Source organism: Oncorhynchus kisutch, linkage group LG4 (genome assembly GCF_002021735.2).
Source record: "Oncorhynchus kisutch isolate 150728-3 linkage group LG4, Okis_V2, whole genome shotgun sequence".
Taxonomy (NCBI): Eukaryota; Metazoa; Chordata; class Actinopteri; order Salmoniformes; family Salmonidae; genus Oncorhynchus; species Oncorhynchus kisutch.
The window spans coordinates 358,090-381,823 of record NC_034177.2 but is presented as its reverse complement, the minus strand read 5'-3'; the positions used below and the strand labels follow the sequence as shown (position 1 = coordinate 381,823).

The 23,734-nt window shown below is 44.6% G+C and overlaps 1 protein-coding gene across 5 annotated transcripts in view; it reads left to right on the top strand.

Moving 5' to 3' along the window:
- Positions 1-23,734, top strand: part of LOC109884074 (cyclin-dependent kinase-like 5) — a 238,138-nt gene that overhangs the window by 68,172 nt on the left and 146,232 nt on the right. For all 5 annotated transcript variants that reach the window (XR_004209619.1, XM_031822239.1, XM_031822238.1 and 2 more), the window contains exon 4: positions 20,795-20,840. Coding sequence is in view for 4 of the 5 variants with exons in the window: in XM_031822239.1 (XP_031678099.1) it covers positions 20,795-20,840 (46 nt within the window). In the remaining variant the exon portion in view is untranslated. The remainder of the gene's footprint in view (positions 1-20,794; positions 20,841-23,734) is intronic.

The window sequence follows — 23,734 nt, the reverse complement described above, 5'->3', positions numbered from 1 at the left end:
TCAGACTGTGTAGCCCTACATGAGCTAGTAGTTGGTAGACCGCAGGATCAGACTGTGTAGCCCTACATGAGCTAGTAGTTAGTAGACAGCAGGGTCAGACTGTGTAGCCCTACATGAGCTAGTAGTTAGTAGACAGCAGGGTCAGACTGTGTAGCCCTACATGAGCTAGTAGTTAGTAGACAGCATGGTCAGACTGTGTAGACCTATATGAGCTAGTAGTTAGTAGACAGCAGGGTCAGACTGTGTAGCCCTACATGAACTAGTAGTTAGTAGACAGCAGGGTCAGACTGTGTAGCCCTACATGAGCTAGTAGTTAGTAGACAGCAGTGTCAGGGTCAGACTGTGTAGCCCTACATGAGCTAGTAGTTAGTAGACAGCAGGGTCAGACTGTGTAGCCCTACATGAGCTAGTAGTTAGTAGACAGCAGGGTCAGACTGTGTAGCCCTACATGAGCTAGTAGTTCGTAGACAGCAGGGTCAGACTGTGTAGCACATCATGAACTAGTAGTTAGTAGACAGCAGGGTCAGACTCTGTAGCCCTACGTGAGCTAGTAGTTAGTAGACCGCAGGGTCGGGGTCAGACTGTGTAGCCCTACATGAGCTAGTAGCTACTAGACAGCAGGGTCAGACTGTGTAGCCCTACATGGGCTAGTAGTTATTAGACAGCAGGGTCGGGGTCAGACTGTGTAGCCGTACATGAGCTAGTAGTTAGTAGACAGCAGGGTCAGACTGTGTTGCCCTACATGAGCTAGTAGTTAGTAGACAGCAGGGTCAGACTGTGTAGCATTACATGAGCTAGTAGTTAGTAGACAGCAGGGTCAGACTGTGTAGCCCTACATGAGCTAGTAGTTGGTAGACCGCAGGATCAGACTGTGTAGCCCTACATGAGCTAGTAGTTAGTAGACAACAGGGTCAGACTCTGTAGCCCTACGTGAGCTAGTAGTTAGTAGACCGCATTGTCGGGGTCAGACTGTGTAGCCCTACATGAGCTAGTAGCTGACTCTACTACATAATGCAATAATAATGGAATAATGTAACATCCATTCAAATCTGCCGATGTTAATTTGCACCTGTAGTCCCTTGTCAGGGCCTTTACTCAGCACAATACGCATTCTCACTAAAACAATACAACATACATTACATCCAATAATATACAGTTGAATTCGGAAGTTTACATACACCTTAACCAAATACATTTAAACTCAGTTTTTCACAATTCCTGACATTTAATCCAAGTAAAAATTCCCTGTTTTAAGCCAGTTAGGATCACCACTTTATTTTTAGAATGTGATATGTCAGAATAATAGCAGAGAGAATGATTTAATTAGTATTTGGTAGCTTTGCCTTTAAATATTTTAACTTGGGTCAAACGTTTCGGGTAGCCTTTCACAAGCTTCCCACAATAAGTTGGGTGAATTTTGGGCCATTCCTCCTGACTGAGCTGGTGTAACTGAGTCAGGTTTGTAAGGCCTCCTTGCTCGCACACGCTTTTTAGGTTCTGCACACACATTTTCTATAGGATTGAGGTCAGGGCTTTGTGATGGCCACTCCAATACCTTGACCTTGTTGTCCTTAAGCCATTTTTCCACAACTTTGGAAGTATGCTTGCGGTCACTGTCCACTTGGAAGAACCATTTGTAACCAAGCTTTAACTTCCTGACTGATGTCTTGAGATGTTGCTTCAATATATCCACATAATTTCCCTACCTCATGATGCCATCTATTTTGTGAAGTGCACCAGTCCCTCCTGCAGCAAAGCATCCCCACAACATGATGCTGCCACCCCCGTGCTTCACGGTTGGGATGGTGTTCTTCGACTTGCAAGCCTCCCCTTTTTTCCTCCAAACATAACGATGGTCATTATGGCCAAACAGTTCTATTTGTGTTTCATCAGACCAGAGGACACGTGCTTCTACACCTGCATTGCTTGCTGTTTGGGGTTTTAGGCTGGGTTTCTGTACAGCACTTTGAGATATCAGCTGATGTACGAAGGGCTATATAAATACATTTGATTTGACATTTCTCCAAAAAGTACGATCTTTGTCCCCATGTGCAGTTGCAAATCGTAGTCTGTTTTTTTGTATTATTTTTTTTTTACCCTCTTTTCTCCCCAATTTCGTGGTATCCAATTGTTTAGTACCTACTATCTTGTCTCATCGCTACAACTCCCGTATGGGCTCGGGAGAGACGGTTGAAAGTCATGCGTCCTCCGATACACAACCCAACCAAGCCGCACTGCTTCTTAACACAGCGCGCATCCAACCCGGAAGCTAGCCGCACCAATGTGTCAGAGGAAACACCGTGCACCTGGCAACCTTGGTTGCGTGCACTGCGCCCGGCCCGCCACAGGAGTCGCTGGTGCGCGATGAGACAAGGATATCCCTACCGGCCAAGCCCTCCCCAACCCAGACGACGCTAGGCCAATTGTGCGTCGCCCCACGGACCTCCAGGTCGCGGCCGGTTGCGACAGAGCCTGGGCGCGAACCCAGAGTCTCTGGTGGCACAGCTGGCACTGCAGTACAGCACCCTTAACCACTGCACCACCCGGGAGAGTCTGGCTTTTTTTTATGGCGGTTTTGGAGCAGTGGCTTCTTCCATGCTGAGCGGCCTTTCAGGTTACGTCAATATAGGACTCGTTTTACTGTGGATATTGATACTTTTGTACCTGTTTTCTCCAGCATCTTCACAAGGTCCTTTGCTGTTGTTCTGGGATTGATTTGCACTTTTCGCACCAAAGTACGTTCATCTCTAGGAGACAGAACGCGTCTCCTTCCTGAGCTGTATGACGGCTGCGTGGTCCCATGGTGTTTATACTTGCGTACTATTGTTTGTACAGATGAACGTGGTACCTTCAGGCGTTTGGAAATTGCTCCCAAGGATGAACCAAACTTGTGGAGGTCTACAATTTTTGATTTCTTTTGATTTTCCCATGAAAAGAAGCACTGACGTTGACGGTAAGCCTTGAAATACATCCACAGGTACATCTCCAATTGACTCAAATGATGTCAATTAGCCTATCAGATGCTTCTAAAGCCATGACATAATTTTCTGGAATTTTATAAGCTGTTTAAAGACATAGTCAACTTATTGTATGTACATTTCTGACCCACTAGAATTGTGATACAGTGAAATAATCTGCCTGTAAACAATTGTTGGAAAATGACTTAGGGACATCTATTTTGTGCATGACAACTGACTTGCCAAAACTATAGTTTGTTAACAATACATTTGTGGAGTGGTTGAAAAATGAGTTTTAATGACTCTTAAGTGTATTTAAACTTAAGATGTACGATAGGGGCAATCAGAGAATATTTGTGTCTCTTCGGGAATAGTGTCTAGACCAAATACATATTTTGTTGTAGAGCTCCTGATGAAGCTGATACTGTCCACTGCTGATGCTGAGATTTCATTCTGATTAATGGTTTATTGTTACCTATGGGAGTGAGAACTGTGGTCTTGGTTGAACATTGGTCTTGGTTGAGCCTGAGAGAAAGCATGAATGCATAAAACTATAAAACGTAGCTTAGCCCTGTCATATTCAAATTGAATGGAGAGACAAGGGAGCTGTGTTTTTTAAAACAGCTAGACACTATAGTGCAGGAGTGTCTGTAATAAAAAAGGCCCATGCATCTAACAGAGCGAGAGAAAATATATTTTCTGACTGGACAATTTGCACTGCTTTGGTGTAATTCTCAGCTCTGTCTAGCCTATATTCCTCTCATGTTTAACATATGTAATAGGAATGTCGCTTTTGTCCTGCCCTGCTCTGCGCTGCCTGACTCCGTGTACTGCGCGGCGCCAGCCAAGTTCAAATAGGCTAAACCATCGTCTGTCACATCACGATGTCATCACCATCGACAGTGACTGTCAATCATCATCTATAGAAGATATTATCGTAATTTCGCCCAAGGTTGGTCTGCTATCTCTCCTGAGGTTTACTACTGTGGTTGTCTAGTTTTAGGCCGATATGATATCTCGTTAGCTTCACATGGATAATCTGGTAATCCTATTATTTGTGTTCGGGTTCGTCAATAATGTGATTTGAGTTGCTGTAATCTCAGCTAATGTAATTTGTAAATGTGAAGCTAGAGAACAGTGACTTCCTTCTGCACAGTAAGAGATGTTTCCTGTAATCTATACCGATTTTGGACCTTAATTTGATCATCCTGCTACAGTTTACGGACATATTCAACCAATCCCTATACCAGTCTGCTGTTCCCACATGCTTCAAGAGGGCCACCATTGTTCCTGTTCCCAAGAAAGCTAAGGTAACTGAGCTAAACGACTACCGCCCCGTAGCACTCACATCCGTCATCATGAAGTGCTTTGAGAGACTAGTCAAGGACCATATCACCTCCACCCTACCTGACACCCTTGACCCACTCCAATTTGCTTACTGCCCAAATAGGTCCACAGACGATGCAATCTCAACCACACTGCACACTGCCCTAACCCATCTGGACAAGAGGAATACCTATGTGAGAATGCTGTTCATCGACTACAGCTCGGCATTCAACACCATAGTACCCTCCAAGCTCGTCATCAAGCTCGAGACCCTGGGTCTCGACCCCGCCCTGTGCAACTGGGTACTGGACTTCCTGACGGGCCGCCCCCAGGTGGTGAGGGTAGGCAACAACATCTCCTCCCCGCTGATCCTCAACACTGGGGCCCCACAAGGGTGCGTTCTGAGCCCTCTCCTGTACTCCCTGTTCACCCACGACTGCGTGGCCACGCACGCCTCCAACTCAATCATCAAGTTTGCGGACGACACAACAGTGGTAGGCTTGATTACCAACAACGACAAGACGGCCTACAGGGAGGAGATGAGGGCCCTCGGAGTGTGGTGTCAGGAAAATAACCTCACACTCAACGTCAACAAAACTAAGGAGATGATTGTGGACTTCAGGAAACAGCAGAGGGAACACCCCCCCCCCCCCCATCCACATCGATGGAACAGTAGTGGAGAGGGTAGCAAGTTTTAAGTTCCTCGGCATACACATCACAGACAAACTGAATTGGTCCACTCACACAGACAGCATCGTGAGGAAGGCGCAGCAGCGCCTCTTCAACCTCAGGAGGCTGAAGAAATTCGGCTTGTCACCAAAAGCACTCACAATCTTCTACAGATGCACAATCGAGAGCATCCTGGCGGCTGTATCACCGCCTGGTATGGCAACTGCACCGCCCTCAACCGTAAGGCTCTCCAGAGGGTAGTGAGGTCTGCACAACGCATCACCGGGGGCAAACTACCTGCCCTCCAGGACACCTACACCACCCGATGCTACAGGAAGGCCATAAAGATCATCAAGGACATCAACCACCCGAGCCACTGCCTGTTCACCCCGCTGTCATCCAGAAGGCGAGGTCAGTACAGGTGCATCAAAGCTGGGACCGAGAGCCTGAAAAACAGCTTCTATCTCAAGGCCATCAGACTGTTAAACAGCCACCACTAACATTGAGTGGCTACTGCCAACACACTGTCAATGACACTGACTCTACTCCAGCCACTTTAATAATGGGAATTGATGGGAAATGATGTAAATATATCACTAGCCACTTTAAACAATGCTACCTTATATAATGTTACTTACCCTACATTATTCATCTCATATGCATACGTAGATACTGTACTCTATATCATCGACTGCATCCTTATGGAATACATGTATCACTAGCCACTTTAACTATGCCACTTGGTTTACATACTCATCTCATATGTATATACTGTACTCGATATCATCTACTGTATCTTGCCTATGCTGCTTTGTACCATAACTCATTCATATATCCTTATGTACATATTCTTTATCCCCTTACACTGTGTATAAGACAGTAGTTTTTTGGGGAATTGTTAGTTAGATTACTTGTTGGTTATTACTGCATTGTCGGAACTAGAAGCACAAGCATTTCGCTACACTCGCATTAACATCTGCTAACCATGTGTATGTGACAAATAAATTTGATTTGATTTTTGATTTGATTTACAGGAGAACTTTCCTGCAGGACATTTTGTATTTATGGTATTTAGATGTTTTGTTTATTTGAGGTTTAAAAAGGCAAAGTTTGCAGTTTCCACTTTGAAATGTCAGACTTGATTTTCCCAATGACAATTATATCAACCCTTACAGAAATGTCCATTAATTACAGTCCCCTTCAGAAAGTATTCACACCCCTTGACTTTTTCCACATTTTGTGTTACAGCCTGAATTTAAAATTGATTAAATTCAGATTTGTTTTTGTCACTGGCCTACACACAATACCCCATAATGTCAAAGTGGAATTATGCTTTCAGAAATGTTTACAAATTAATACAATTTTTAAAGCTGAAGTGTCTTGAGTCAATATATATTTTTAAGTAAAACTTAGCTTTTTTATTTTATTCTTTCAAATTATTTTTTAAATGTAACCTGTATTTAACTAGGCAAGTCATTTAAGAACACATTTTTATTTACAATGACGGCCTGTCCCCGGCCAAACCTGGATGACACTGTGCCAATTGTGCGCCTTCCTATGGGACTCCCAATCACGGCCGGATTTGATACAGCCCCAGATTTGAACCAGGGACTGTAGTGACACCTCTTGCACTGAGATGTAGTGCTTGAGACCGCTGCGCAACCTGGGAGCCTGAAACAAGTCACATAAGTTGCATGGACTAACTCTGTGTGATAATAGTTTTTAACAGGATTTTTTTCAATGACTACCTCATCTCTGTACCCCACAAATACAATTATCTTTAAGGTCCCTCAGTCGAGCAGTGAATTTCAAACACAGATTCAACCACAAAGACCCGGGAGGTTTTCCAGTGCCTCCCAAAGAAGGGCAGCTACCATTGGTAGATGGGTAAAAATAAAAAAAGCAGACATTGAATATCCCTTTGAGCATGGTAAAGTTATTAATTACACCTTGAATGGTATATCAATACACCCAGTCACTACAAAGATACAGGTGTCCTTCCTAACTCAGTTGCCGGAGAGGAAGGAAACCGCTCAGGGATTTCACCATGAGACCAATGGTGACTTTAAAACAGTTACAGAGTTTAATGAATGTGTTAGGAGAAAACTGAGGCTAGATCAACAACATTGTAGTTACTCCACAACACTAACCTAATTGACAGAGTGAAAAGAAGGAAACCAGAACATAATAAATATATTCCAAAACAAGCATCCTGTTTGCAACAAGGCACTAAAGTATTACTGCAAAAAATGTGGCAAAGCAATTAACTTTCTGTCCTGAATACAAAGTGTTATGTTTGGGACAAATCCAATACAACACATTACTGTGTACCACTCTCTCCATATTTTCAAACACAGTGGTGGCTGCATCATGTTATCAAATCGAATTGTATTTAATTGTATTTCAAATCTAATTGTACAACAGGTTTAGACCTTAGAGTGAAATGCTTACTTACAAGCCCTTAACCAACAATGCAGTTTTAAGAAAATCCCAAAACAAGTAAGAGATAAGAGTAACAAATAATTAAAGAGCAGCAGTAAATAACAATAGCAAGGCTATTTTCAAGTGGTACTGGTTCAGAGTCAATGTGCGTGGGCACAGGTATTGAGGTAATTATGTACATGTAGGTAGAGTTATTAAAGTGACTATGTGTATATAATAGAGTTGCAGCAGCGTAGGGGGGGGTGCAATGCAAATAGTCTGGGTAGCCATTTGATTCGCTGTTCAGGAGTCTTATGGCTTGGAGGTAGAAGGTGTAGAAGCCTCTTGGACCGAGACTTGACGCTCCGGTACCGCTTGCCGTGTGGCAGCAGAGAGAACAGTCTATGACTAGGGTGGCTGGAGTCTTTGACCATTTTTAGTGCCTTCCTCTATGGGTTGTAATCGTTAAGGACTGGGGAGTTTTTCCTTGTTCAATCTGCTTTCCAACAGACACTGGGAGATGAATTCACCTTTCAGAAGGACAATAACCTGAAACACAAGGCCAACACGTGTAGGCTGACAGTGAAATGCTTACTTATGGGTCCTTTCAACAATGCAGAGTTAAAGATGAATAACAAATATAAATACCAATTGAAAATAACATGGCTATATACAGGAAGTAGAAAATAACATGGCTATATACAGGAAGTAGAAAATAACATGACTATATACAGGAAGTAGAAAATAACATGGCTATATACAGGAAGTAGAAAATAACATGACTATATACAGGAAGTAGAAAATAACATGACTATATACAGGAAGTAGAAAATAACATGACTATATACAGGAAGTAGAAAATAACATGGCTATATACAGGAAGTAGAAAATAACATGGCTATATACAGGAAGTAGAAAATAACATGACTATATACAGGAAGTAGAAAATAACATGGCTATATACAGGAAGTAGAAAATAACATGGCTATATACAGGAAGTAGAAAATAACATGGCTATATACAGGAAGTAGAAAATAACATGGCTATATACAGGAAGTAGAAAATAACATGGCTATATACAGGAAGTAGAAAATAACATGGCTATTTACAGGAAGTAGAAAATAACATGGCTATATACAGGAAGTAGAAAATAACATGGCTATATACAGGAAGTAGAAAATAACATGGCTATATACAGGAAGTAGAAAATAACATGGCTATATACAGGAAGTAGAAAATAACATGACTATATACAGGAAGTAGAAAATAACATGGCTATATACAGGAAGTAGAAAATAACATGACTATATACAGGAAGTAGAAAATAACATGACTATATACAGGAAGTAGAAAATAACATGACTATATACAGGAAGTAGAAAATAACATGGCTATATACAGGAAGTAGAAAATAACATGGCTATATACAGGAAGTAGAAAATAACATGGCTATATACAGGAAGTAGAAAATAACATGACTATATACAGGAAGTAGAAAATAACATGGCTATATACAGGAAGTAGAAAATAACATGGCTATATACAGGAAGTAGAAAATAACATGACTATATACAGGAAGTAGAAAATAACATGGCTATATACAGGAAGTAGAAAATAACATGACTATATACAGGAATTACCAGGTAATAACATGGCTATATACAGGGAGTACCAGGTAATAACACTGCTATATACAGGGAGTACCAGGTAATAACATGGCTATATACGGGGAGTACCAGGTAATAACATGGTTATATACGGGGAGTACCAGGTAATAACATGGCTATATACGGGGAGTACCAGGTAATAACATGGCTATATACAGGGAGTACCAGGTAATAACATGGCTATATACAGGGAGTACCAGGTAATAACATGGCTATATACGGGGGGTACGGGTAGTACCAGGTAATAACATGGCTATATACGGGGAGTACGGGTAGTACCAGGTAATAACATGGCTATATACAGGGAGTACCAGGTAATAACATGGCTGGATACAGGGAGTACCAGGTAATAACATGGCTATATACGGGGGGTACCAGGTAATAACATGGCTATATACGGGGAGTACCAGGTAATAACATGGCTATATACGGGGAGTACGGGGAGTACCAGGTAATAACATGGCTATTCCCATAGCAACGATTAAAACATTCCCTAACCAGAAACCGTGGATTGATGGCAGCATTCGCGTGAAACTGAAAGCGCGAACCACTGCTTTTAATCAGGGCAAGGTGACTGGTAACATGACCGAATACAAACAGTGCAGCTATTCCCTCCGCAAGGCAATCAAACAAGCTAAGCGTCAGTATAGAGACAAAGTAGAATCTCAATTCAACGGCTCAGACACAAGAGGTATGTGGCAGGGTCTACAGTCAATCACGGACTACAGGAAGAAATCCAGCCCAGTCACGGACCAGGATGTCTTGCTCCCAGGCAGACTAAATAACTTTTTTGCCCGCTTTGAGGACAATACAGTGCCACTGACACGGCCTGCAACGAAAACATGCGGACTCTCCTTCACTGCAGCCGAGGTGAGTAAGACATTTAAACGTGTTAACCCTCGCAAGGCTGCAGGCCCAGACGGCATCCCCAGCCGAGCCCTCAGAGCATGCCCAGACCAGCTGGCCGGTGTGTTTACGGACATATTCAATCAATCCCTATACCAGTCTGCTGTTCCCACATGCTTCAAGAGGGCCACCATTGTTCCTGTTCCCAAGAAAGCTAAGGTAACTGAGCTAAACGACTACCGCCCCGTAGCACTCACTTCCGTCATCATGAAGTGCTTTGAGAGACTAGTCAAGGACCATATCACCTCCACCCTACCTGACACCCTAGACCCACTCCAATTTGCTTACCGCCCAAATAGGTCCACAGACAATGCAATCTCAACCACACTGCACACTGCCCTAACCCATCTGGACAAGAGGAATACCTATGTGAGAATGCTGTTCATCGACTACAGCTCGGCATTCAACATCATAGTACCCTCCAAGCTCGTCATCAAGCTCGAGACCCTGGGTCTCGACCCCGCCCTGTGCAACTGGGTACTGGACTTCCTGACGGGCCGCCCCCAGGTGGTGAGGGTAGGCAACAACATCTCCTCCCCGCTGATCCTCAACACTGGGGCCCCACAAGGGTGCGTTCTGAGCCCTCTCCTGTACTCCCTGTTCACCCACGACTGCGTGGCCACGCACGCCTCCAACTCAATCATCAAGTTTGCGGACGACACAACAGTGGTAGGCTTGATTACCAACAACGACGAGATGGCCTACGGGGGGAGGTGAGGGCCCTCGGAGTGTGGTGTCAGGAAAATAACCTCACACTCAACGTCAACAAAACTAAGGAGATGATTGTGGACTTCAGGAAACAGCAGAGGGAACACCCCCCTATCCACATCGATGGAACAGTAGTGGAGAGGGTAGCAAGTTTTAAGTTCCTCGGCATACACATCACAGACAAACTGAATTGGTCCACTCACACAGACAGCATCGTGAAGAAGGCGCAGCAGCGCCTCTTCAACCTCAGGAGGCTGAAGAAATTCGGCTTGTCACCAAAAGCACTCACAAACTTCTACAGATGCACACTCGAGAGCATCCTGGTGGGCTGTATCACTGCCTGGTATGGCAACTGCTCCACCCTCAACCGTAAGGCTCTCCAGAGGGTAGTGAGGTCTGCACAACGCATCACCGGGGGCAAACTACCTGCCCTCCAGGACACCTACACCACCCGATGTTACAGGAAGGCCATAAAGATCATCAAGGACATCAACCACCCGAGCCACTGCCTGTTCACCCCGCTATCATCCAGAAGGCGAGGTCAGTACAGGTGCATCAAAGCTGGGACCGAGAGACTGAAAAACAGCTTCTATCTCAAGGCCATCAGACTGTTAAACAGCCACCACTAACATTGAGTGGCTGCTGCCAACACACTGACTCAACTCTCTGGTCATCAGACTGTTAAACAGCCACCACTAACATTGAGTGGCTGCTGCCAACACACTCACACTGACACTGACTCAACTCCAGCCACTTTAATAAAAGGAATTGATGGGAAATGATGTAAATATATCACTAGCCACTTTAAACAATGCTACCTTATATAATGTTACTTACCCTACATTATTCATCTCATATGCATACGTACATACTGTACTCTATCATCGACTGCATCCTTATGTAATACATGTATCATTAGCCACTTTAACTATGCCACTTTGTTTACATACTCATCTCATATGTATATACTGTACTCGATACCATCTACTGTATCTTGCCTATGCTGCTCTGTACCATCACTCATTCATATATCCTTATGTACATATTCTTTATCCCCTTACACTGTGTATAAGACAGTAGTTTTGGAATTGTTAGTTAGATTACTTGTTGGTTATTACTCCATTGTCGGAACTAGAAGCACAAGCATTTCGCTACACTCGCATTAACATCTGCTAACCATGTGTATGTGACAAATACAATTTGATTTGATTTTGAGTACCAGGTAATAACATGGTTATATACAGGGAGTACCAGGTAATAACATGGTTATATATGGGGAGTACCAGGTAATAACATGGTTATATACAGGGAGTACCAGGTAATAACATGGTTATATATGGGGAGTACCAGGTAATAACATGGTTATATACGGGGAGTACCAGGTAATAACATGGCTATATACGGGGGGTACCAGGTAATAACATGGCTATATACGGGGAGTACCAGGTAATAACATGACAATATACAGGGGGTACCAGATAATAACATGACTATATACGGGGGGTACCAGGTAATAACATGGCTATATACAGGGAGTACCAGGTAATAACATGGCTTGATACGGGGAGTACCAGGTAATAACATGGCTATATACAGGGAGTACCAGGTAATAACATGGCTGGATACGGGGAGTACCAGTGCTGCGTTACCACTCATTACTGCCACACCACAGGATGGAAGGTTGGAAGTAATTGAAGGTGCCTAAAAGGCATTTTTTCGGTTGATTGTAAAAAAAAAAAGTACCTTTTTTGGAAGTACATATCAGCCATAATGTGAATAAATTAACATAGTTTCTCAGCAAAATGGCATATTTGGTGTGTAAAAAAACGTATTTTGAAATTATAACTGGTTTTTGAATCTGACCTTTCTGGGCATTACAGAGGTCTCTAATGCACCTATTAGCTTATTGAGGATGACTGGTTGGGGAGCACAGAGAGCGATGTCTTGCTAGCTGTTATAGCCTGAGCAGAGATGAGATGATGACTAGGACGGTAGGCTAATATTGGCCAAAAATATCGGCCTGACCGATTTATAAAACCTCTAATTTTAACACCCAATAAACAGAAAGTGGGACAGGAGAAAGGACTTCAGATGTAGAGTTAAATAGGCCACCTTGTGGAGCACAGACTACACAGTCCTGTTAGAGGGTGAGAGAGATGTAGAGTGAGGAAGTTGGGGGGAAGAGAGCAGGAGAACTGACGACATAGTCATGTTAGAGGGTGAGGAAGTTGGGGGGGAGAGAGCAGGAGAACTGACGACATAGTCCTGTTAGAGGGTGAGAGAGATGTAGAGTTGGGGGGAGAGAGCAGGAGAACTGACGACATAGTCCTGTTAGAGGGTGAGAGAGATGTAGAGTTGGGGGGAGAGAGCAGGAGAACTGACGACATAGTCCTGTTAGAGGGTGAGAGAGATGTAGAGTTGGGGGGAGAGAGCAGGAGAACTGACGACATAGTCCTGTTAGAGGGTGAGAGAGATGTAGAGTTGGGGGGAGAGAGCAGGAGAACTGACGACATAGTCCTGTTAGAGGGTGAGAGAGATGTAGAGTTGGGGGGAGAGAGCAGGAGAACTGACGACATAGTCCTGTTAGAGGGTGAGAGAGATGTAGAGTTGGGGGGAGAGAGCAGGAGAACTATAGATGGGACAGTTCTCCCCTCGTAGATTTGTGTTATTTTGAGCTGCAGCTACACCAGTAGTGGGTTGAATTATTTATATATATATATATATATATTTCACCTTTATTTAACCAGGTAAGCTAGTTGAGAGTTCTCATTTACAACTGTGACCTGGCCAAGATAAAGCAAAGCGACACAAACAACAACCAAGTTATACATGGAATAAACAAACATACAGTCAATAACACAATAGAAAAAGTCTATATACAGTGTGTGCAAATGAGGTAAGATAAGGGAGGTAAGGCAATAAATAGGCCAAAGTAGCGAAGTAATTACTATTTAGCAAATTAACACTGGAGTGATAGATGTGCAGATGATGGTGAGCAAGTAGAATTACTGGGTTGCAAAAGAGCAAAAAGTAAATAAAAACAATATGGGAATGAGGAGTTGGATGGGCTGTTTACAGATGGGCTATGTACAGCTGCAGCGATCGGTTAGCTGATGCTTAGAGTTAGTGAGGGAGATATAAGTCTCCAACCTCATAGATTTTTGCAATTCTTTCCAGTCATTGGCAGCAGAGAAGTGGAAAGAAAGGCGGCCAAAGTAGGAATTGACTTTGGGGGGGACCAGTGCGATATACCTGCTGGAGCGTGTGCTACGCTGGGTGTTGTTATGGTGACCAATGAGCTGAGATAAGGCGGAGCTTCACCTAGCATAGACTTATAGATGACCTGGAGCCAGTGGGTCTGGCGACGAATATGTAGCGAGGGCCAGCCAACGAGAGCATACAGGTCGCAGTGGTGGGTAGTATATGGGGCTTTGGTAACTAAACGGATGGCACTGTGATAGACTGCATCCAGTTTGCTGAGTAGAGTGTTGAAGGCTATTTTGTAAATGACATCGCCGAAGTCGAGGATTGGTAGGATAGTCAGTTTTACGAGGGTATGTTTGGCAACGTGAGTGAAGGAGGCTTTGTTGCGAAATAGGAAGCCGACTCTAGATTTAATTTTGGATTTGAGATGTTTAATACGAGTCTGGAAGGAGAGTTTACAGTCTAGCCAGACACCTAGTTATTTGTAGTTGTCTACATATACTAAGTCAGAATCGTCCAGAGTAGTGATGATAGATGGGCGGGTTGAAAAAGCATGCGTTTCGTTTTACTAGCGTTTAAGAACAGTTGGAGGCCACAGAAGGAGTGTTGTATGGCATTGAAGCTTGTTTGGAGGTTTGTTAACACAGTGTCTAAAGAAGGGCCAGATGTATACAGAGTGGTGTCGTCTGCGTAGAGGTGGATCAGAGAATCACCCGCAGCAAGAGCGACATTGTTGATGTATACAGAGACATTTAACCCTGTGGTACCCCCATAGGTCTGGAAAACAGGCCCATCCGATTTGACACACTGAACTCTATCTGAGAAGTAGTTGGTGAACCAAGTGAGGCAGTCATTTGAGAAACCAATGCTGTTGAGTCTGCCGTTAAGAATACGGTGATTGAAAGAGTCGAAAGCCTTGGCCAGTTCGATGAAGACGGCTACACTCTGAGCAGCTAACCGATCGCTGCAGCTGTACATAGTCTATCGGTAAATAGCCCACCCAATTTACCTACCTCTTCCCCATACTGTTTATATTAATTTACTTTTCTGCTCTTTTGCACACCAGTATCTCTACCTGTACATGACCATCTGATCATTTATCACTCCAGTGTTAATCTGCTAAATTGTAATTATTCGCCTACCTCCTCATGTCTTTTGCACACTCCGCTGTGCAATCGGGTTTCCGAGCCGGTCATGGGTGCACCTCAGCCACACTCAAGGTACTCAACGATATCATAACCGCCATCGATAAAAGACAGTACTGTGCAGCCGTCTTCATCGACCTTGCCAAGGCTTTCGACTCTGTCAATCACCATATTCTTATCGGCAGACTCAGGAGCCTCGGTTTTTCGGATGACTGCCTTGCCTGGTTCACCAATTACTTTGCAGACAGAGTTCAGTGTGTCAAATCGGAGGGCATGCTGTCTGGTCCTCTGGCAGTCTCTATGGGGGTGCCACAGGGTTCAATTCTTGGGCCGACTCTTTTCTCTGTGTATATCAATGATGTTGCTCTTGCTGCGGGCGATTCCCTGATCCACCTCTACGCAGACGACACCATTCTATATACCTTCGGCCCGTCTTTGGACACTGTGCTATCTAACCTCCAAACAAGCTTCAATGCCATACAACACTCCTTCCGTGGCCTCCAACTGCTCTTAAACGCTAGTAAAACCAAATGCATGCTTTTCAACCGGTCGCTGCCTGCACCCGCATGCCCGACTAGCATCACCACCCTGGATGGTTCCGACCTAGAATATGTGGACGTCTATAAGTACCTAGGTGTCTGGCTAGACTGCAAACTCTCCTTCCAGACTCATATCAAACATCTCCAATCGAAAATCAAATCAAGAGTCGGCTTTCTATTCCGCAACAAAGCCTCCTTCACTCACGCCGCCAAGCTTACCCTAGTAAAACTGACTATCCTACCGATCCTCGACTTCGGCGATGTCATCTACAAAATGGCTTCCAACACTCTACTCAGCAAACTGGATGCAGTCTATCACAGTGCCATCCGTTTCGTCACTAAAGCACCTTATACCACCCACCACTGCGACTTGTATGCTCTAGTCGGCTGGCCCTCGCTACATATTCGTCGCCAGACCCACTGGCTCCAGGTCATCTACAAGTCCATGCTAGGTAAAGCTCCGCCTTATCTCAGCTCACTGGTCACGATGGCAACACCCATCCGTAGCACGCGCTCCAGCAGGTGTATCTCACTGATCATCCCTAAAGCCAACACCTCATTTGGCCGCCTTTCATTCCAGTACTCTGCTGCCTGTGACTGGAACGAATTGCAAAAATCGCTGAAGTTGGAGACTTTTATCTCCCTCACCAACTTCAAACATCAGCTATCTGAGCGGCTAACCGATCGCTGCAGCTGTACATAGTCTATTGGTAAATAGCCCACCCTTTCTCACCTACCTCATCCCCATACTGTTTTTATTTATTTACTTTTCTGCTCTTTTGCACACCAATATCTCTACCTGTACATGACCATCTGATCATTCATCACTCCAGTGTTAATCTGCAAAATTGTAATTATTTGCCTACCTCCTCATGCCTTTTGCACACATTGTATATAGACTCCCCCTTTGGTTTCTACTGTGTTATTGACTTGTTAATTGTTTACTCCATGTGTAACTCTTTGTTGTCTGCTCACACTGCTATGCTTTATCTTGGCCAGGTCGCAGTTGTAAATGAGAACCTGTTCTCAACTAGCCTACCTGGTTAAATAAAGGTGTTCTCAACTAGCCTACCTGGTTAAATAAAGGTGAAATAAAAAATATATTAAAAAACCACCTCTTTTACACTACTGCTACTCTGTTCATAATATATGTATAGTCACTTTAACCATATCTACATGTACATACTACCTCAATCAGCCTGACTAACTGGTGTCTGTATGTAGCCTCGCTACATTTTTAGCCTCGCTATTGTATATAGCCTGTCTTTTTACAGTTGTTTTATTTCTTTACCTACCTATTGTTCACCTAACACCTTTTTTTTTTGCACTAGCCTGTAAGGAAGCGTTTCACTGTAAGGTCTACTACACCTGTTGTATTCAGCGTTTCACTGTAAGGTCTACTACACCTGTTGTATTCAGCATTTCACTGTGAGGTCTACTACACCTGTTGTATTCAGCATTTCACTGTGAGGTCTACTACACCTGTTGTATTCAGCATTTCACTGTAAGGTCTACTATACCTGTTGTATTCAGCATTTCACTGTAAGGTCTACTACACCTGTTGTATTCAGCATTTCACTGTGAGGTCTACTACACCTGTTGTATTCAGCATTTCACTGTGAGGTCTACTACACCTGTTGTATTCAGCATTTCACTGTGAGGTCTACTACACCTGTTGTATTCAGCATTTCACTGTGAGGTCTACTACACCTGTTGTATTCAGCATTTCACTGTTAGGTCTACTACACCTGTTGTATTCAGCATTTCACTGTAAGGTCTACTACACCTGTTGTATTCAGCGTTTCACTGTAAGGTCTACTACACCTGTTGTATTCAGCATTTCACTGTGAGGTCTACTACACCTGTTGTATTCAGCATTTCACTGTGAGGTCTTCTACACCTGTTGTATTCAGCATTTCACTGTAAGGTCTACTACACCTGTTGTATTCAGCATTTCACTGTGAGGTCTACTACACCTGTTGTTTTCAACATTTCACTGTGAGGTCTACTACACCTGTTGTATTCAGCATTTCACTGTGAGGTCTACTACACCTGTTGTATTCAGCATTTCACTGTAAGGTCTACCTACACCTGTTGTATTCAGCATTTCACTGTAAGGTCTACTACACCTGTTGTATTCAGCATTTCACTGTAAGGTCTACTACACCTGTTGTATTCAGCATTTCACTGTGAGGTCTACTACACCTGTTGTATTCAGCATTTCACTGTGAGGTCTTCTACACCTGTTGTATTCAGCATTTCACTGTAAGGTCTACTACACCTGTTGTATTCAGCATTTCACTGTAAGGTCTACTACACCTGTTGTATTCAGCATTTCACTGTAAGGTCTACTACACCTGTTGTATTCAGCATTTCACTGTAAGGTCTACTACACCTGTTGTATTCAGCATTTCCCTGTAAGGTCTACTACACCTGTTGTATTCAGCATTTCACTGTAAGGTCTACTACACCTGTTGTATTCAGCATTTCACTGTAAGGTCTACTACACCTGTTGTATTCAGCATTTCACTGTAAGGTCTACTACACCTGTTGTATTCAGCATTTCACTGTGAGGTCTACTACACCTGTTGTATTCAGCATTTCACTGTGAGGTCTACTACACCTGTTGTATTCAGCATTTCACTGTGAGGTCTACTACACCTGTTGTATTGAGCATTTCACTGTAAGGTCTACTACACCTGTTGTATTCAACATTTCACTGTAAGGTCTACTACACCTGTTGTATTCAGCATTTCACTGTAAGGTCTACTACACCTGTTGTATTCGGCGCACGTGACACAAGCTTTGATTTGTTAGACTTCAGTAAAATGTAAAATGGACGCCTATCAAACATAATCCAGTTAGAATCAGGAATTCCCCAAGGCAGCTGTATGTACACAGAGAGCTAGCATTATTAATATGCATGTCAATCTCTCCTGGCTCAAAGTGGAGGAGAGATTGACTAACGTTAGCTAGCCAGCTAGGTAAACAATGAACCATAATCACAACTCATGACGTTACTGCCCTGTGTGAATCTGCAGGTAGCTAACCAACCATGTTCAATATTAGCTAGCTAACATTAGGCTCTAACTAGCCAAGCAAATGGCTCTTTCTGTTAAAATTAGAAACGTGTAATATCTGAAAATGTAGCTAGTTAGACTATCTTACCTGTACATCATCCGTGGTTGGACATGTCTCCTGTTGGATGCCATGGTTGCCCTTAGTTTGAAGATATAATCCGGTGACAGTTGTTTCCCCCATCTCCTCAGTCCTCCAGAAAGTGGAGAGCAACACTTATACAGTTTTAATACATGATACATAAAAAGCTGCGTTAGACCCTACACATACTGACCAGCTCAAATACACAAAAGCATGCTATATGGCAGACCAATCCAAACTCATCTCTCGGCATGTCCAGCCCACTCATTATCTCAGCCAATCATGGCTAGTGGGAAGGTTGCTACCTTTTTCTTTGGCTAACCAACTAGGATCGTAATTTAACAACAATGTCTGTCTCTCTCCTCTCATGGGTTCTCCTGTCTGTCCTCTCATCCTGTCTGTCTCTTCTCCTCTCTCTCTCCTCTCATGGTTCTCCTATTTGTCTTCTCATCCTGTCGCTCTTCTCTCCTGCATGTCTTCTCATCCCATCTCTCTCCTTTCTTGTCTCTCTATCCCTTTGTGGGTTCTCCTGCCTGTCCTCTCTTCCTGTCTGTCTTTATTTGTATTTACAGATGGCATACATGTTTGTTATTAAGGCACATGAAAGTTCACATGTTCCAGAAGGCATTTCTCATTTTGAATAAAAACAAGTTTATGTTCTAACAACTCTCCTGTGAAGTAGTGACTCACGACATGCGCCTAGTTTCCTGAAACAGGTCACATATACTTTTGTATATATAGTGTATGTGGACACTCCTTCAAATTAGTGGATTTGGCTATTTCAGCCACACCCGTTGCTATAAAATCAAACACACAGCCATGTAATCTCCATAGACAAACATTGGCAGTAGAATGGCCTTACTCAGTGACTTCCATGTGGATCCGTCATAGGATGCCAACTTTCCAAAAGGTTAGTTTGTCACATTTCTGCCCTGCTAGAGCTGTCTAGGTTAACTTTTAGTGCTGTTATTGTGAAGTTAAAATGTCTAGGAGAAACAACGGCTCAGTCCTGAAGTGGAAGGCCACACAAGCTCACAGAACAAGACTGCCGAGTGCTGAAGTGCGTCCTCGGTTGCAACACTCACTCGATCGAGTTCCAAACTGCCTCTGGAAGCAATCTCAGCATCAGAACTATACGTCTGGAGCTTCACGAAATGGAATTCCATGGCTGAGCATGGCTGAGCATCCGTACATTAGCCTAATATCACCATGCGCAATGCCAAATGTCGGCTGGAGTGACGTAAAGCTCGCCGCCATTGGACTCTGGAGCAGTGGAAACACGTTCTCTGGAGTGATGAATCACGCTTCACCATCTGGCAGTCCGAAGGACAAATCTGGGTTTGGCGGATGCCAGGAGAACGCTACCTGCCCCAATGCATAGTGCCAACTGTAAAGTTTGGTGGAGGAGGAATAATAGTCTGGGGCTGTTTTTAATGGTTCAGGCCCCTTAGTTCCAGTGAAGGGAAATCTTAACGCTACAGCATACAATGACATTCTAGACGATTCTGTGCTTCCAACTTTGTGGCAACAGTTTGGGGAAGTCCCCTTCGTGTGAGTACCTGTGCTGCGTGTTTTTGCCTTCGTGCCCTTGTGGATTGCGCAGATGATTATGGGTCTCGTCCCGTGTGTTGATCATTGTGTGCTTGTGTTATTTATTTTGTTTGGGATTCAACACTTTGTTTTGTATAGTGTTTGTTTGGTCTTCATCCCTGTGCGTTTACACAGCACCCCGGAGCGTGTGCGGACAGGACAGGCTCTAGTGAGCGTGTGCGGACAGGACGGGCTCTAGTGAGCGTGTGCGGACGGGACAGGCTCTAGTGAGCGTGTGCGGACAGGATAGGCTCTAGTGAGCGTGTGCGGACAGGACAGGCTCTAGTGAGCGTGTGCGGACAGGACAGGCTCTAGTGAGCGTGTGCGGACAGGACAGGCTCTAGTGAGCGTGTGCGGACAGGACAGGCTCTAGTGAGCGTGTGCGGACAGGACAGGCTCTAGTGAGCGTGTGTGGACAGGACAGGCTCTAGTGAGCGTGTGCAGACAGTCTTCTGAGCAGCAGGGCTGGCACCTTATCATACTTTTCTCTCTCTTCACTACAGGAGACCAATGAGATTGTGGCCATTAAGAAGTTCAAGGACAGTGAAGGTAAGAGGCCTGTATTTTAATCAGGAAATAATTCATATTAAGTCCTGTGATAAAGGATGCTGATTTGATCCAGCCAAACCCGTCTTCTGTTATGGGTGGGTGTCTGTCTGTCTCCTGTTTGCATCTAGTCTCATGGGTTCTTCTGTCTCTCTCGCTCCTGTCTGTCTCTTCTCATCCTCTCTGTATCTTCGCTCCTGTCTGTCTTCTCATCCTCTGTGTCTTCTCATCCTCTCTGTATCTTCTCATCCTCTCTGTATCTTCACTCCTGTCTGTCTTCTCATCCTCTGTGTCTTCTCATCCTCTCTGTGTCTTCTCATCCTCTCTGTGTCTTCTCATCCTCTCTGTATCTTCTTTCCTGTCTGTCTCTTCTCATCCTCTCTGTATCTTCGCTCCTGTCTGTCTCTTCTCATCCTCTCTGTATCTTCGCTCCTGTCTGTCTCTTCTCATCCTCTCTGTATTTTCGCTCCTGTCTGTCTTCTCATCCTCTCTGTATCTTCGCTCCTGTCTGTCTTCTCATCCTCTCTGTATATTCGCTCCTGTCTGTCTTCTCATCCTCTCTGTATATTCGCTCCTGTCTGTCTTCTCATCCTCTCTGTATATTCGCTCCTGTTTGTCTGTCTCTTCTAATCCTCTGTATCTTCTCTCCTGTCTGTCTCTTCTAATCCTCTGTATCTTCTCTCCTGTCTGTCTCTTCTCATCCTCTCTGTATCTTCTTTCCTGTCTCTTTTCTCATCCTCTCTGTATCTTCTCTCCTGTCTGTCTTCTTATCCTGTCTCTCTTCTCTCCTGCATATCTTCTCATCCTGTCGGTCTCTTCTCTCCTGTTTGTCTTCTCATCCTGTCTCTCTCCTCTCCTGACTCTTTATCCCTTTGTGGGTCCTCTTGTCTGTCTCTCTTATCTCACCCTGTCTGTCTCTCCTCTAATGGTTCTCATGTCTGTCTTCTCATCCTGTCTGTTCTCTCCTTTCATCCAGTCTTTCTCCACTCCTCTCTTCCTGTCTTTCTCCACTCCTCTCTTACTGTCTGTCTCCACTCCTCTTACTGTCTTTCTCCACTCCTCTCTTACTGTCTTTCTCCACTCCTCTCTTCCTGTCTTTCTAACCTCCTCTTCCTGTCTGTCTCCACTCCTCTCTTCCTGTCTGTCTCCACTCCTCTCTTCCTGTCTGTCTCCACTCCTCTCTTCCTGTCTGTCTCCACTCCTCTCTTCCTGTCTGTCTCCTCTCTTCTCTTCCTGTCTGTCTCCACTCTTCTCTTCCTGTCTGTCTCCACTCCTCTCTTCCTGTCTGTCTCCACTCATCTCTTCCTGTCTGTCTCCACTCCTCTCTTCCTGTCTGTCTCCACTCCTCTCTTCCTGTCTGTTCTCTCTTCTCTTCCTGTCTGTTCTCTCTTCTCTTCCTGTCTGTTCCCTCCTCTCTTCCTATCTGTCTCCACTCCTCTCTTCCTGTCTGTCTCCACTCCTCTCTTCCTGTCTGTTCTCTCCTCTCTTCCTGTCTGTTCTCTCCTCTCTTCCTGTCTGTCTCCACTCCTCTCTTCCTGTCTGACTTCACTCCTCTGCCTGTCTGTCTCCACTCCTCTCTTCCTGTCTTTCTCCACTCCTCTCTTACTGTCTGTCTCCACTCCTCTTACTGTCTTTCTCCACTCCTCTCTTACTGTCTTTCTCCACTCCTCTCTTCCTGTCTTTCTAACCTCCTCTTCCTGTCTGTCTCCACTCCTCTCTTCCTGTCTGTCTCCACTCCTCTCTTCCTGTCTGTCTCCACTCCTCTCTTCCTGTCTGTCTCCACTCCTCTCTTCCTGTCTGTCTCCTCTCTTCTCTTCCTGTCTGTCTCCACTCTTCTCTTCCTGTCTGTCTCCACTCCTCTCTTCCTGTCTGTCTCCACTCCTCTCTTCCTGTCTGTCTCCACTCCTCTCTTCCTGTCTGTCTCCACTCCTCTCTTCCTGTCTGTTCTCTCTTCTCTTCCTGTCTGTTCTCTCTTCTCTTCCTGTCTGTTCCCTCCTCTCTTCCTATCTGTCTCCACTCCTCTCTTCCTGTCTGTCTCCACTCCTCTCTTCCTGTCTGTTCTCTCCTCTCTTCCTGTCTGTTCTCTCCTCTCTTCCTGTCTGTCTCCACTCCTCTCTTCCTGTCTGACTTCACTCCTCTGCCTGTCTGTCTCCACTCCTCTCTTCCTGTCTGTCTCCACTCCTCTCTTACTGTCTGTCTCCACTCCTCTCTACCTGTCTTTCTGCACTCCTCTTCCTGTCTGTTCTCTCCTCTCTTCCTTTCTGTCTCCACTCCTCTCTTCCTTTCTGTCTCCACTCCTCTCTTCCTGTCTGTCTCCACTCCTCTCTTCCTGTCTGTCTCCACTCCTCTCTTCCTGTCTGTTCTCTCTTCTCTTCCTGTCTGTTCTCTCCTCTCTTCCTGTCTGTTCTCTCCTCTCTTCCTGCCTGTTCCCTCCTCTCTTCCTATCTGTCTCCACTCCTCTCTTCCTGTCTGTTCTCTCCTCTCTTCATGTCTGTCTCCACTCCTCTCTTCCTGTCTGTTCTCTCCTCTCTTCCTGTCTGTTCTCTCCTCTCTTCCTGTCTGTTCTCTCCTCTCTTCCTGTCTGTTCTCTCCTCTCTTCCTGTCTGTCTCCACTCCTCTCTTCCTGTCTGTCTCCACTCCTCTCTCCCTGTCTCCACTCCTCTCCTCTCTTCCGGTTTGTTCTCTCGTCTCTTCCTGTCTGTCTCCACTCCTCTCTTCCTGTCTGTTCTCTCCTCTCTTCCTGTCTGTTCTCTCCTCTCTTCCTGTCTGTTCTCTCTTCCTGTCTGTCTCCACTCCTCTCTTCTTGTCTGTCTCCACTCCTCTCTACCTGTCTTTCTCCACTCTTCTTGTCTTCTCTCCTCTCTTCCTGTCTGTCTCCACTCCTCTCTTCCTGTCTG